The sequence below is a fragment of the Aphis gossypii genome, unplaced genomic scaffold, assembly GCF_020184175.1.
Source record: "Aphis gossypii isolate Hap1 unplaced genomic scaffold, ASM2018417v2 Contig00201, whole genome shotgun sequence".
NCBI lineage: Eukaryota > Metazoa > Arthropoda > Insecta > Hemiptera > Aphididae > Aphis > Aphis gossypii.
The window spans coordinates 425280-442138 of NW_026083025.1; the positions used below are offsets into that span (position 1 = coordinate 425280).

General features: G+C 23.6%; 2 protein-coding genes across 2 annotated transcripts; both read right to left on the minus strand.

Annotated features, from left to right (window-relative positions):
- Positions 1 to 1884: 1884 nt before the first annotated feature.
- On the minus strand, positions 1885 to 9045 carry LOC114126488 (coiled-coil domain-containing protein 25). Its single transcript, XM_027990441.2, has 6 exons — positions 8730 to 9045; positions 8623 to 8670; positions 6733 to 6824; positions 4805 to 4984; positions 3977 to 4176; positions 1885 to 3532 (listed from the first exon to the last, which is right to left on the minus strand). The coding sequence occupies exons 1-6, from the start codon at positions 8752 to 8754 to the stop codon at positions 3451 to 3453; spliced, it is 627 nt and encodes a 208-aa protein (XP_027846242.1). The 5' UTR covers positions 8755 to 9045; the 3' UTR covers positions 1885 to 3450.
- A 4086-nt stretch (positions 9046 to 13131) lies between these two features.
- On the minus strand, positions 13132 to 15909 carry LOC114126483 (DNA repair protein SWI5 homolog). The gene is made up of 2 exons (XM_027990438.2): positions 15757 to 15909; positions 13132 to 14463 (listed from the first exon to the last, which is right to left on the minus strand). Exons 1-2 carry the CDS (start codon positions 15799 to 15801, stop codon positions 14254 to 14256), a joined length of 255 nt encoding a protein of 84 aa, XP_027846239.1. The 5' UTR covers positions 15802 to 15909; the 3' UTR covers positions 13132 to 14253.
- Positions 15910 to 16859: the final 950 nt, after the last annotated feature.

Genomic DNA, 16859 nt, shown 5'->3' on the forward strand with positions numbered 1-16859 from the left:
TATATTACCATAAATATTTAATTTTTTTTAAATTAAATTAAATATAATCTGTAAGCATAACTACATAGGTAAGCTTACAAGTTACAACTCTAATGACTTAAAAATTTTAAAATCTAGTAGGTAAGTTATCTTAAATATTTTTAAAGACTGATAAGCGCGATTAGACATTTTTCAAATGCATAAAATTTCCAAGTATTATTTTTAAAACACCAAACTTTCAACGAAGCGAAACGCTAAAATTGAATTTTCTGTGAACCAGAACGCTATATTTAAACGAGTGACGAACCGGAAATGCGTTTCGTTGTGTTCCGGTCCATTCCGAGCTCTGACAAAATTACAAACAATTAGTTAAATTAACTTGTAATAAATGTGGGTCACATTACTTATTAGCTCCCCTGACGACAATACTGTTTGTTATTACACCAACTAATTAATTGACTACTGCAGGAGTGTCAAATAATAGAATGATCGGCTAAATTAAACAATAATAATAATATCATGTACATTATTTAAATGTTTAAAGTTATTTTACGTTTTTCTTTTAACTTTAAAAAAAAAATAGTACATATTGATTTGATTTGATTTAAATTATTTAATGTATCAAATGATCAAATATAAATATAATTTTTTATTTATGAACATATTATTTTTCATGTTACAAATTGTTACCCTTTATTCAATAGGTCACTATTACGCTAACCGCTAAACATATAAAATATTATGTAGGTAAGTATTTACCTAATAGATATTACCTACTACAGTTTAATTTTTAGAGAATATCCTCAAGAAAATAAAGCGATCGGTTAAATTAAATACCTAGGTAATAACTAAAATAGGTATTACCTACCTATATGTATAAATAGATCGATATTTAAATAGGTTTACCTGCATGAAAATGTATTATAAAGGAAATACATTAGATGTGCATAGGTAATTGTTATGCAATATTAATGCAATATGCCAGTATAAGTTTAACCAAGAAATATTAAAAATTGTGATCACAAAGTTTGACCTTAATTTTTTTTATCTGGTGACTCAAACACATTGATTGATTGACTTCAGAAAATATCAAAGCAATACAATGATGTCCTTTAAATAAATCTGTTTCCTGTGACAGAGTTCTGTACCTACATTAATTAGTAATAAATGGTGTATACCTATCTATAAATGATTTTTGCCATTTCAATAACTCCCTAAAATAAGAAGGGTCCTAGTAAAAAGAATTATTAATTGTAACTACCAACTATGATTTATTTTTGTGTATTTAATACATTTATTTAGCATATTTTATCAATTATAAGTTATAACTTCTGAAACTTCCTATCCTTGTTTATAATTTGTGAAGGTATTAATTGCGATACCATCATAAAAAAAATCAATTAAAACTTTATTTGAATAATTTGGATGACAGATTTTAGGCAACAATACTCTCATACAATATGAAAAAAAAATTAAAACTTCCAACTGCTGTTTTTGTATATTAAGATACATAAGGTACTGTAAGGTATATCAATATACATTATACATATTGTATAAGTATTAAAGCTATCAATAATTATTAATTATCCCTCAATCATTTCACACGTTTTTCTTGTGGTAAAACAAATTTTAAAAAGTAAAATATAAGTTAAGATATAGTAAAATGAATTCACGATAATACATAATACTATATAGCTTTTTATAAATGAGATATATTTATATATAAAAATTAAACAAAATAGATACTTATCTGATAAACATTTGTGTAGTTTATTTGTTTTATTTATTAGACTTTACAGTGCATTATAATACGCAAAAGTCACAAGCATTCAAACTTTTTCATTCTACAGCAGCCTCTATGTCTCTTCATATTTTGAGGCTACCTAATTATTTAAAATACAAAAATCAAATGTTTAATTATTTATTGAAATATATATTATAAATAAATCAATCGCATAAAAACAACTAATTAAAATATTATTTTGCAATGAAAACAGAAATTAAATATTTTAAACAATACCAAAGCATATATAATAGTTTTAACAACTCAACATATATCACAACATATTATCCTAACAATAATAAAATCAGATAGAATCAACCCCTGAATAATCTTTAAAACACTTGTACCCCTTTTAAGGGACTTCTATATGTCTTTATTCATATCATTTTAAACCAATTTGAAACTGCTTTTAAAATGTAATACATAACACAAAAAATTAGATAGGTGAATAAAAATGTGAAAAAATATTATTTAAAATAAAGCATTTGCATTATTAACATCAAGTATTCAAATTAATTGAATATATATGTATACTGTTATTGATGTATGGATACTTAAAATTTCATATTTTCATAAGAAAAAATAAGAATTACAGTTTATATTCTCACCTTACATATAAAAAATGCATTAAACTACATTAACATTTTATTACATATATAAATATAGTAATATATGAAAAATATTTATACATAAATAAACTTATATTATTTGTTTTATTCTTTTTTTAAATTCAAAAACCTATTTTTTTTTTCAATTATTTTACAATTAAAAGAATAAAACAGAATTATCTTTTAATTATGATTCATTTGTTTATTTATATCCCATTATAGAATATTTACATAATAGTATAGATATTTTTAAAAATATATATAAATACATTATTTATGTTCTATTCTGTATGTATTTTAAATCTAATGATGATTATCAAACATAATTTTATTTCAAGATAAATGTGTCGGTGTATTGTGTATATACTATCAAACAATTAATAGATTATGCTTTTGTAAGTAAATTGCAAATACTAAATATTATTATTTCATCGAGATTTAAAAAAAAAGTTATACATTGATTGATAAATTGTATTTATATGAATAACAAATACACGGAAATTAAATTTAGGTAATATTTCAAAATATTTCCTAAAAAAAAAAGTATGGGAAGGCGATGATATAATAATATTTTTTTAAGAATACCAGAAGAAATAATACTAAGTAATTAACAGCCAATATATTCAACATAATATTATAGCTTATTATAATTGAACATCTACTCCTTTGAAATGGAAAGTATATCTTTAGAGTCAAACAACCCTCAATATTGCATATCTACCTGTTCTCATGATGCATTTTTCAAATTAAAAATATAATATCAATTAGTATGTTGTAATCATGTATTTTTAAAAACATTTTAAATTATTTCTTATAATCAATTTACAAGAATTATATAATACTAAAAATGTATTTGTATTTTTAAAATATGTAAAACATTAACATTAACTTATTGCATACCAAATTTTTTTATTATTATCAAAATAAGCTCATTAATTTTTATAAAATAACATTTTTCGTACTGTAAAAATATATGAATAGTATTTTTATAATTAAGATTTTAAGTGTAATTAAGTAACTATGAATAATATAATAATGATAAGCTCGCTGAATTTTTGAATGTACTTTTTTTTTTAATGTTTACATAAAACTGTCTGAATCGTAGCCAGAATAATCAGTATTAGCTGTCATGTTTTCTGTCTTCATAAGAGATGAGTAAGACCTGAAAATGATTATATAAAAAATAAATATATATTTATTCATATTTTAATCAAGTAAGGGTAATAGTAAATAAGGGCAATTAAAACAAAATAATCATATCAAATAATATTATCATTTTTAGTGTTATAGTTTAAAAGTAAAAACATATATTGGTATTGTGCATTTATTTTCAACAAAAAAATTTGGGAATATGTAACAAAAATTCATCTGATGATACCTCATCTTTTCAAAATTATAGATAAAAAGTAGAATGTTTTGTAATCATTCTTATTTTGTACAACATATAATTCAATAATAATTATTTTTTAAAGAATCATGAATTTAATTTAAGCGCAGATGCAAAACGTAAAAAAAAAACATGGATAATATTAAATTTTCTTCATAAATATTACATTATATATTTACAATTGCCCCATTTCATCCAACTATAATACTTTATAATTACTTCAATTCAGCAGCTTCACGATTTCTACGTTCTTCTTCCTTTTTCTTTTCTAAATTAATTTTTCTTTCTGCTTTCTTCTTCTCAGCTTCTCTTCGATCCCTATCAGCTCTCTCACTCTCATAATCAATTACTATAGTTTTTTCGGTCTTTTGTAATCTATTAACTATAGTCTTCTCTTTTTTCACCTTAACCTTTTTTACCTATAGAATATAAAATTTAATGAATGTATTATTCTATTAATGTAAAACTACAAACATATTGTGTATGTATATTGTAATATATATAAATATATGTTACAGTCAAAGTGTACATAAAACATTCTCTTTTAAAAATAATTTTTAAGTTTTTTACTTTTTTTAAATGACAACATACGTTTTTAATTTAATTTTAAAGCTGAATATTTGTTAGGTTATAAAATAGTAGGAGTATTTTGATGAAAATTCAGATGAGTGGTTTATGAGTTATAAATATTTAAAGCTTAAGTGATCAGAGTAGTAGACCAACATTTTGTGGGATATCTCCATTATGTTAGGTTTATTCTTTTCACCAAAATTTTAAATACTTATCTTATGAACTACTCGTTGGAAAATTATATTTATACCTAATCTAATTATATTATTTATCTTTACAAAATATTTATACACTATACGAACAAATGGTCAAACTATGAAGAATAATGAATTATTATTAATTTTCTTAGAAATACTCTAGAATTATATAAAATAATTAATTCCATCTATTCTATCATATAAAATGACTAGAAATTGTTTATAATGACTAAATTATACATTTTGACTGTAGCATATATAAAAATAAATCCAAACATACACTACTAGAATTAACAAATGACACTTCGCCAGGTTTCATGCCTGGTAATTTTTTAAGATTTGACCACATTGTGTAGACAACTTGAACTTCAGCTAATTTGCATCCTTGAATACTGTTTGCTTTAACCAATTGGCATGCATCTTCTAATAACGGTTTAGGTATATCATCAATTGTTTGACCCTGTAAACAAAATGTATATAAATAAAACAAACTATAAATTATGCCAACAGTGTAAATCAGACATGATTATACTAAAGATGACATCACACCCACATGTATTATTTTTGTGAACTCTGTATTACATTCATACAACAAAGAAAATTTGCATTCAGTAGAAGCCATTATGTGTTATTAACTTAATATTTTCAATTGTCGAGATTAATTGTAAATTACAAAATTTCAATAAAAAAAAAAACTTAATATTTAAGAGAATTTACCTATTATCAATGTTAAAGATTAAAATGTTAATAGTGATAAGGTGTAGCATTCAATGTGTATCAATATTTTAATTTTTAAGCTAAATAAGAGCATTGTTATGTTTTAAACACTTATATTTTGCTTAAAAATAAAATCACACCTAAAACACTTCATTGTAAAAAAAAGCCATGTTAAAATAAAAATAAATTTAGTAATGATTAAATCTTTAAAAGGCGTGATATACCTAATATGGAAACGAAGTAAAATGCTATTTTATATTAAAAATACCAATGACTACAAATAAGATCAATTGTAATATTAAATACTTAGTCAACGTATTGTTTTTACATTATTAATTATGAAAAAAACTATAGTGGTTACTTATTTATATTTATTTAAGTATACTTCTACATCTACCAAATAGTTAAACAATATGTTGACTAAATATTTAACATTACAATTGATCTTATTTGTCGTCATAGGCATTTGAAATATTATAAAATGGCATTTTACTTCGTTTCCATATTATATCACGTCTTTTAAAGATTTAATCATAACTAAATTTATTTTTTTTTTAACTTAGCTTTTTTTTTACACGAAGTTATAATGAAGTGTTTTTGGTGATATCAGCTATTTTTTTTTTATAAAATAAGTCGCGATTTTATTTGACTGTATAGTACTATGGACTATGGTGTATATATTAGTAATAATGATCCAGCTAGCATTGTTGGCATTATAATATTATTATACTATATATTATATTATTATTATATTCACCGGCATCCGAGAGACCGCGCCGTCGGGTCGCCGCCGCCGTTACCGTTGCGATAAGAGTAGTGGAGATTGATAAGCGGCGGATCGGGGGACATACATATTTCGTTGCGTACGAAAAATCGGTCTTAAAAATACTTGAACTTTTTTGGTTTTAACATACAAACTATCTAACCAATCCGTTTACGAGTTCCTCTGTTCCCATCTGCACAATATTTCTGATCGATTGATACCTTATACGACTTTATATGTTTATATGTTTGCCCTGTAGGGCTGGACAATGAACTAACATAAATTAACACGGTTTTTCAATGGTAAAACTCTGGCTCCTATTATTATACGCTCGTGGATACTACGCTTTTTTTTTTTTTACTTAGCTTCGCGCCACTACTGTCGCGCTGGATATTGAAAAAAAATCTAACACTACATCACTAATAATGTTCTAATATTTGATGTTGATAACAGGTAAATTTACTCCAATATCAAAACTAACTTTTTTTATAATTGTAGTTATTATGTTCTAGTTTTCTGATTCACTGAATATAATTTTGAATAATTTCTACTGTATTTAAATAAGCAAAAAAATAGATTTGAATTAACACATTCAACTTGATCCAATTCTAAGTTATTGATAAAAAACAAACCTAGCTTTATAATTTGAATAAAATGTGGATTGAAAATTGAACATAACAACATACACAGACAAAAGATTTTAAAAATAATTCAAATATTATTAATACCTCTTTTAACCTTAGATACACATGTGCTGATGAGAGGCTATCTACATGGAACCACACATCTTCAGGTAACATATTTTCAATAAGTTCATCATCTGAAAAAAAACAAATATTAAATTAAAAATATATTGTATTTATTAAATTGTATTATTAAATAATAATTTAATTCAAATATATTTATTTCATAGGTTATACTTATATTATAACATATTTTTAATTTTAACTTTTATAATGATAATCTAAATTTAGAGGATAAAAAATACAAATGTTGATGTTAATATTAATGACAGTTAATTATCACTACAGACAAAAATTCAATATTAAAAAGAATTAATAAAATATTATTTACATTAATATAAAATACTCTAAACCAGGATGATTACTGGATGATAAAAAGGTTGGGAACACCTGCTCTAAACTGTAGTTTAGTTTTACACATTTTTAAATGGATCTTTATTCATTGCATACAAAAATTCATTATGAATACAAATGATCTGTTAGCCTTTATAACCAAGTATATATTTAACTGTTAAATAGCTAAAAGCTTAAATAAATTTAAATACTTTGAAAATATCATAGTGCATGGTATAAAGTGAAATATACTAATACACAATAGAAGCCGCTTATAAGATTTGCTGACATAAGATTCAGTTGCTTATTTGACTCAAAATTATTTAGAATGATTTAGACGTACTCAAGTATATTTTTTTTTTAAATCAGTTATAAGACTCAAATTTTGTAAAGAAAAAAGAATAAATAAACTTTTTTGATAAAATTTAAAAATAAATTGGTTTTGATAAACCAAAAATTTGTACTAATTTAAATATACTATATGAGTAATATCAGACATATTCCCAAAATACTAAAAATCATTTTAAAATTACCTAATGCATTTATTATTCAATTCAAAATCTAAAATAAAAATAAACCTCTTTAACACCTGTTGATCACAAATAAATTACCTTATATAACTTAATATGAAAATAAAATAAAATATTTATTATTTTGGTATATATTTGCGTTAAATAAGTTGTATCAATTTGCTTTGAAAAATATAATATTAAATATTTAATAAAAATGATTTTGACTTATACTAATGCAATACAATTAATTGTAAATTATAAAAAAATTCTTATTAATTGGTAATTTAAAAAGGTTATGAATTATAATCTGTTCACAAATAATATAGGTACCTACTAACATAAATACATTAATTATTAACATTACTATGTAATTTGCTTATTCAACTTATTTAAAATTCAATATAATTATTAATATATATGAAAACATTTTTATTTCATACTTAACTATTTTTTACATACATAATACAATTATGATTATAGAGCTATAAGTTCTGAATCTTACAGTTAGTTATTAAGTTGTAATAACAATGTTCATGTGTAGTATACTAGTTAGATTTAACAAATAGGTTTTTTTTCTTTTAGCACCTACCAAAATACATAAAACCTCCTATATTTAATATTTATAATTATAAATAGTTGTGATGACTAATATTTTTATTTTGCATTTTAATAACTTTAAGCTGAGGAGAGGCCACTTTCAAAACTTTTCCAATACATAACAATATACATAAAGTATATCTTATTTTAAACTATTTGATTTCTAATAAATTTAAATAGCATACATATAATGTTAAATAAATGCATTAATGCAATAATTTATGTATGAATTCAATAACATGCAATTGTTTATATTTTCTAACGTACTCGACAGAGGCCATCATTTTAAGTATCTGAATACTACGTGAATTTACCTAATTGCCTATTTACTTATTATACTCGTTGATAAAACAAACAAATGTTAATTTTTAAATTTTTTTTTAAGATTCAAACAATTGAAGGTAATCAAACTACTAAGTAGCTTCAGACTTACTTTCATAGCTGTCTACACCTCTCAGCAGCATTACAGGTGGATCAACCGCTGAAAAAAATAAAAAAAATTCATTAAGACCTGTTGAATTTATTTTACAATTGACGTACCTGTACTCGTGTACTGTAACACCATCGTATTCGGTGCAAATAAGCTGGCGGTGAAGACCTAATATGAAACTAACGAGAAACAACAAACACAATTCTTTTTCGCTGCAGATATGCGAAAGGTTTTGATCACGATGATAGTAAACGAAACACTACCGATCGACAATTAAATGTCGTGATAGATAATAAACCACAACTGGTCGTATTGAAATTTGAAGTGGAATGCAGTCGGTAATAGTAGTCCGTAATGTGACAAAATAAATTCGACAACGAAAACGTGCGACTACCGACTTGCGTGCGCCTAGTCCGCGGTTATCTACTATCAATGTGTATCAGTTATCTAACGGTTATCACAACAACTGTGGTCAGAGATAACAACTACGAAACGTTTCTGCTGGGCGAAAATTGAATTGCCTAAGTGCCATTTAACACGGCACTTTTTCATAAAATCAAAAATGTCTTAATTCCGTAAATAAATTATTGCAAAAAAAGTTTTGTGTGCATATAATATATTAACCTAGTATCAAACTTATGCGTATAAACAATAATAATATAATAGAATATGATGTGTACATTCACTTGTATTATTTAGGTACTATAATTTAATTAACATAGGTAAATCATAACTTGTTAAAAATGAAAATATCAAAAAACCTCACAAGAAAGTACTTGAGAAAAGTCTTCATGTCTTTAAATTTGACGATAAGTCAATTATTCGCTTTTAAAATTAAAACTTGTTATACAAAATAGATTCGTTACTCCCGTACCGTTCGATATGAAACAGTTTTGTGAATCTAAACATCGAGAACCACAATAACAGTTCATCGCAAATTACCATAGTAGGTAGGTATATCGGTAGAGATAATGTTACCGGAGGCAACGTAGATGAGTGAAAAAAATAATATGTAAATCTCGAGCGAGAATGCAATCTCAGACTTAATCGAATTGCGAAGGAATAACTTAATTTCCATTCGTCGGGCAATAAAGGCTTTTAATCGTCTGCTACAACGGTCAAAAAAAAAATTAATGTATCCACCATCCGGTATAATTTTTGTCAAATACATGAAATATTTCCTACTAACTAGTAGATGGCTAAGTAGGTAAGTATTCAAAAATGGCAAAAACATCTGCGTCACGTACCTCGAACCATGGCTAAATAATAAAGGTAGGTATATTTTAAGATATAAAATAAAATATTATGATCCATTTACACATGGCTGAATAGATAACCATATGAGTACGTATTTATAAGCTATGCCGCAAACATCGCGTGCGACGGCAATAGCTTACATCCCACATCTGCCACGCAATATAATAATAGATAATAATTAATTTTTAATGTTGTTCAAAATCAATAAACAGATAACTTAATATCAAATTAAAATGTTAATTTGTTATAAAAACAAAAGACTATTCTGTTCCAAAATGCCGAAAATTGTGATAGGGTGTAAAAATACATAACAAAATAAAATAAATAATCACATAGTAGTTTAAAAAATAGAAAAATAAAATTAGATTGTATTAAATTAATTTTAGAACGAGGAAGTTAAATATTAAGAAGAATATTATTCAAATTAAATGTTATTTAATACCTATACATTAAAAATCTAAAATTTATTGCAATACAGACTTGGACTTATAATATTTAATTTAATAGGTATAGGTATACATAGGTTAAAACCTAATACATTTATAATACATTTTAAACCATATAAAGTTGTATAGTAGGTAGTATTTTGTACCTACATAATATAGAACTAATAGTTCTTAACCCATTGTCTCACAATTTATTTTACTAACATGTATAAGATAATTTTCTAATTCTATTAACAATATTTATTTGTACCTAACTCTTATCTTGGATTAGTATAAAAAAATAGCGCCTAAATATTTAAATAAATTGACTTTTTCACTTTATCACTAACAATTAATGTAACTTTTATAACTTTTTTTTTATTTAAAGCATAAAGCATTAAAATGAATTTATTCCTTGAAACTAAGCATAATATTACTATTACTTGAATTAATAACTAAAATTAAATTGGGTTTATACAACATTATTGGTATTATTATAAATTAAAAAAAATACCTATATACTTTGATTTACTAATGATTAATGCCATATAATTTTAATCAAACCATATTTTTAGTTGGCGAAGTGCGAGGATAGCTTTATCTAATATCAACTTATATATTATTATTATTTATCACTTTCAATTAAGACAAGTGTATCATTAGAAAAATAAATTAATAAAACATCTAAATCCAAACCAAAAACAATATTAGTATAATTTAAAAATAACAAAGGACATAGTATGGTACCTTGTGAATTGTGGTACACTGCATTTAGTTTCAATATAATCTATCTATATCATAATAAAAAACTACAATACATTGTCAATTATATTTGTGGATCATACTAGTTTTATTATTGAGTTATACATCAATACATCATTATAGATTAAATATAATTGAATTAATATAGTAATATAGTTGTATTAATGGAAAAAATTATAAAAAATAGTTACTTTTATATTTAGTTAGATATAATTCTAACTATAAATTCAATTATACGAGTAATTGTCTAAATTTAAAATTGTGTGTGTGTGTGTGTAAAAATGATTGACATCTTACATCTGCACGTACATGTAGGTGTTATTTTATACTATACCGTTTGTTTGAGGTACTATTAATATCTTAATAGTACCACAGTATTAATTATTAATTAATATTAAGATATCAATCAAAGATGTTAAAAAGAACAATCAAAAATTATAGAAAAACTAATAATTCAACAACACTTGAGGAACTTAAGTTCGCTTATAATTATTAACAAAATTAGTTAATTAACTAGTTACTTTATATTCTTTTCATTTAACTGTTTTGAATAACATTAATTTAATTTTTATATTTTCACCATTTTTTTAGAAATTCTGTGTTCGAGTTACAATATAAAAATATGAATATATACATTAAATATAATATACTCAATGACAATAAAAAAGACAAAATTGAATAAAAAGTTATATTTGCAACACATAAAGGAGCAAAGGGCTTGTTAATTAATAATTTGTCAAACAAAATAAAATAATATTTAGTTTTTTATTCAATATTATTTAGAAAATCTATTTGGATAAGAAAAAAAATCAATTTTTTTCACTACTGTTCGTGATTTGAAGTTCTAAAAATATTGTTTTCATTTTTGTAATTTTTTACTTTTTAAACATTAAAAATTAATATTATTTAATTAAAATATTAAGGTGAAATACACAAACAATTTAAGGTGGTGATAAAGTATTTTAAAAGGTTATTTCATATTTGTTCGATGTTACTCATTAATTTCAATTGAAAATAGTTTTTTAAAATAATTTGTACACAATATAAGAAATAAAATGTTTGGAAGTATCATGCAAAACTAAATTAATAATTATTTTTTTTTAGAGCTGTTAGATTTTTGGCCATTAAAATTATTTCCTTCCATTGTTCCCTATTGTATGCTCTTTCTCCTCACTATTTATATCATTGCTTTTTTCAAAATACTTCCATCAGATCATTAAACGTGGCCTGCCCATTCTATCCTTAACCTTTTGATCAAAGCTGGGTATTAACAAATTACAAGTTAAAACGTTAAGTAAATTAACTCGTTACTATTTTTGAAATTAACTTTTAACTCAATGAGTTACTTTTTTTAAGATTAATATGTTAACTCCAAGTTAATTTTAGTCCAAAGAATAATACAAATTTTTGAACGATATTTTTTGATAAGTAGAATGTTTGATAGTTAGTTGATACTTTGATGTACCTATCATTTTAAATTTCCCCAGTAATTTTCTTGAGCATAAAGAAAAACTATCAAATAAACATTATTATGTGTCTGGAATTTTTTTTATTTTGAAAATTAGACAATGTTAACTTTAAACTAAGTTAAGTTACTTTTTTTTCAAAGTTAATGTTTAACTTAATGAGTTAACAAAAAAATATGAGTAACTTTTAGCTTAACTTAACTTTATTATTTTAAAATAACTTAACTTAACGAGTTAAATAAATAATTAACTTGCCCAGCCTTACTTTTGATGAATTGGACCATGTCTTCTCTTTTGTAGAGAAATTCAGAATAATTAAAGTATTTATATTTCTAGGATTATAAGAAAAAAGGTTGTTTTTGTCCATTTTCATTGATTTTATTGGTATTAGTAAGACTTATACTAAGATTTCACAACTATAAGTCTTAAAAAATATAAACTGCCATTGAAATAGAATTATAGAAAACTAAAGAATATAAATTTAATAATATAAATAATACCTTATATCAGAAATGGGCAACTCAAAGTAACTAGCGGGCCACTTTTAAGTACTTTAAAATCTAGCGGGCCGCAGAGCATAGGAGAAAGCAAAAAAAAAGTCCTTCAAATTTACTAACATTTATTTTTTATCTTTATTATTTATATTTACAATTATTATTTAATGTGATACTTGAGGATGAGGTTTTTCAATAGACAATTTAGTAAAATCCACTTCTATGTCTGTAGTTGAGAATTATATGAAGTAATTTTGGGCCAGTTGCCCATCCCTGCCTTATATCATTGATTTAATTAATGTTTTCAAAAGGTGATTAAATTAAAATATTGGATTTACTATATTATACTATAATATATATTCTAACTTTTTTACATTGTAACAATGATTCTAAATGTACATTAATTATTGAAGATTAGAATTTTATTTTTAATAAATAGATTACTATACATAGCAACTTTGAAACTTTATAAAATGCAGATTATTTTATAACTAATTGTCTGTAAAATAAGAATAAATATGATCATTTTGAAAAACAGATTATAGTTAGAAAAGCCTTTTAATATGTTTATGGATGTACTTAACTTAGATTAAAGTCAAAACTTATTATTATTACATAAATAAGCAAAGATATACTTAATATAAAATAATTAAACATTAAAAATTTTTATATATATATTAATATATAATTATTATAATTGTACTAGGAGTACAAATGTACAATCTTAAATTCAATGAATTCTCAAAAAATACATGAATAGTAGTTAAAATCTTAATAATTTTTATGAATATTTGTATGTATACATAAAAAAAAATTTTCTAAGTAAAACTAAGTTTGCTAAATTATTTAACAAGTACTAATTTATAACTAATTAATCACTGAATAAGGTATATTTAATTACATTTATAAATACTTAAAAATGTCCTGAGAATTTTAATAGAACATAGCATTTTTAAAACTTTTTTTTGTAGATACACATCAAAAACTAGATATAAACTCAATTAATTCAACTTAAAGTGAATAGTAACAGTATCCATATATCTATGATTAAAGCATAATAATTAAATGAATATAATATAATTAATATTATATATTATATTGCTTCAAAATTAATTGAGCAAATTTAAAACAAGTCAATTAAATCTTAAAGTTAAGTACCATAATGAAAATATTATTTTTTAAATATAAAAATTGATTAAGTAAAAATGTCTTTAATTATAATAGTAATATTTAATCGGATTCGAGTAAATCATATTTTCGATGCATTTCTGCTACAGTTACTCCTTCTAAAATAGCTAATCTTCCCAAAACTTCTTGAGTAGCATCTTTAATGTCATTGTACTTGTGTAATGCTTTCATAATGTCATCTTTTTCTTTTTTTTTCTTTTTCAGCTTTTCCAATTCTATATCTAATGATTTGTTCAGTTCATGCAAGTCCTTCTATATTAATATTAAATTTATAATCAATCATTATGTATAAAATGTTTTAAAATATTATTTAACTACATTCAATTATTATTAATGAAAAATATAATTGTTAATACATACTATTTTTTTTAAAAATTAAACAATAGCATTTGTATGATAAAAAGATAAATATAAAAAAGGAATTAAAAGATATACTTTTCCTACAGTATCTATATACAGTAAATAGTAGCATGGCTATCATCTCATTATGTCTAGACTAGAGATGGGCAACTCAAAGCTACTAGAGAGCCAGTTTTTAGAAAATTAAAATTTTACGGGCCAAAGCATAAAAAGCAAAAAATTAGTCATTCAAAATATTCATTTTAATTAGCATTTATTTTGTTTGTAATGTTAATTAACGATAAAAAAAAAAAAAAAAAAAAAAAAAAATGGTTTTTAAAATTAAATATACTATTGTCCATTACGACTTGTTTAATATGTGAGTTTTGAGGATGTGTGAACGCAGCAAGATCAACTTCTATTTCATAACATCTTATTATATGTAATTTGAAAATGTAAAATGGACCAGTTGCCTTTCTCTGGTTTAGACTATGACCAGATTGTGAAAATTGCAGGAAAAAGTAAGTAGTAAAGTTAATTGATATAATAAAATGTAAAAAAAAAAAAATAAAAATCTAGAGAAGGAATTGAAAATGGAAAATATACTGAATAGAGCATAATAAGGAATACTATACCTGTTAATGGGGAGATAAGCTGTTGTAATTTTTTTAAAAAAGCTATTAAATGGTGATTTATAAATTTATCTACACTCTAGGTAAGAGTTTGTTGCACAAAATAGTAGTTTTAACAAAAAGTGCATGTGCACAATTCAAATAATATTATAACATAATAATATTTAGTTTTTTATACAGTCTACTTAGTTAATTATACAAACATAAAAATTCTTTGTGTATCATTAATTATAGAGGATTTATCAATTAATCTTTCTTTATTTTTTTGGGGGGTTATAAGATAGAATATTTTAAAAAGGACGTAAAATCTGCATGTGTCATCTCTATCTTACACAACGTAGCCAATTCAAATACAAAATTGCTAACATTTGAAAATGTTTAGTAATCTCTTCTTAATTATTTTTTTTTATAATAATCAGGTTGTATTTATTATATTATACACTTTTGTAGTTTAAAAACATATGCAGATAAAAAAAGGTTTTCTTGATTTATCATTCATTATAAATTATATAAATTTTTATAAATTATCTTATTCAAACAATAAGTCAATAAAAATAAATTAAAAATATCATACTTTTTCTGCCAGATTGTTCATTGCTATCTTTTTATCGTTATTCATTATTCTACTTTGAATTTTCTGTATCCGTGAGTGGAGTTTTTTCTTTGTTCGTTCCCAAGTGTGAAGCAGTTGTTTGTTCGTATTGCAATCCGTATTCTTTCATACCACGCTATTTAAAATAATGATAATTATTAATTTCTTGAAATAATAATTCATTAGTTTGTTTATTTAAACATACTTTCACACAGTCTGTATACAACTCAAACACTTTATTACATCCTTCATTATTATAATGTCCATTCATATAATGTTCAGTGAACCATACATTAAAACATTCATCATATTGTTGTTTTAATTCATCGCAGTCGGGATGGAAACTATTAAGCCGATCAACTTTTGTAGGAGCAGGGCTAGAATTATTATCATCCATCTCTATTACACAAATGATAACTACATATAAGTTTCATTATTAAAAATTAATAATTTAAGAAGTGATAAAGAAAAAATTAACTATCAATGCTTAATAATAAATTTTTAGTACACATTTTCATGAATTTACAGTTTGAGCAATCAACTATTATTAAATCATAAGGTATTGTGTTAATTCTATATTTTAAAACAGTGATATACCTACATCCTTTTCTCGGGTCACATTCAACAATATTTAACTACCGAAAATGAAAATGTTAACGATTCAAAAAAATGTTTACAGACCAAAAATGTGTTAATTAAGTAGTAAGTACCTATATCAATATGAGGCTATAAAAGTTGTACATTATACTTCAAAAGATTAACTACGCGACTAAATATTAGAAAGAAAGAATTTTTTTTTTTAGGAGTGTGCCGTGTGAAATAAATGGTTGAAAATCACTACTGTAGAATACATAATATTTAAAATTGAAAATTTGAACCTGTACTTCAAAAATCCCAAGAATAGAGATGGGTATTGAAACTTAACTTAAAATACGCAGCACTGGATAATATATTAAACTGTTACATACCTAATATTTTTCTGAATGTACGTAGTAAATGGAAAACAAACTAGTGAATAATTGTGTAATGGTACTACGCGTACGAAATCGATTTTAATAATCGAGAGCCGGTGGAAATAATAATTA

What these genes read in the sequence shown, in the direction of transcription:
- LOC114126488 (XM_027990441.2), bottom strand. Translation starts at nt 8,754, where the DNA reads ATGGTGTTACAGTACACGAGTACAG. An exon ending in GTTACAGTACACGAGTACAG is followed by an intron (nt 8,671 to 8,729) that starts GTACGTCAATTG and finishes TATTTTTTTCAG; the next exon opens with CGGTTGATCCACCTGTAATG. An exon ending in CATTTGTTAATTCTAGTAGT is followed by an intron (nt 4,177 to 4,804) that starts GTATGTTTGGAT and finishes TATATTCTATAG; the next exon opens with GTAAAAAAGGTTAAGGTGAA.
- LOC114126483 (XM_027990438.2), bottom strand. Translation starts at nt 15,801, where the DNA reads ATGAATAACGATAAAAAGATAGCAATGAACAATCTGGCAGAAAAA. An exon ending in TGAACAATCTGGCAGAAAAA is followed by an intron (nt 14,464 to 15,756) that starts GTATGATATTTT and finishes ATATTAATATAG; the next exon opens with AAGGACTTGCATGAACTGAA.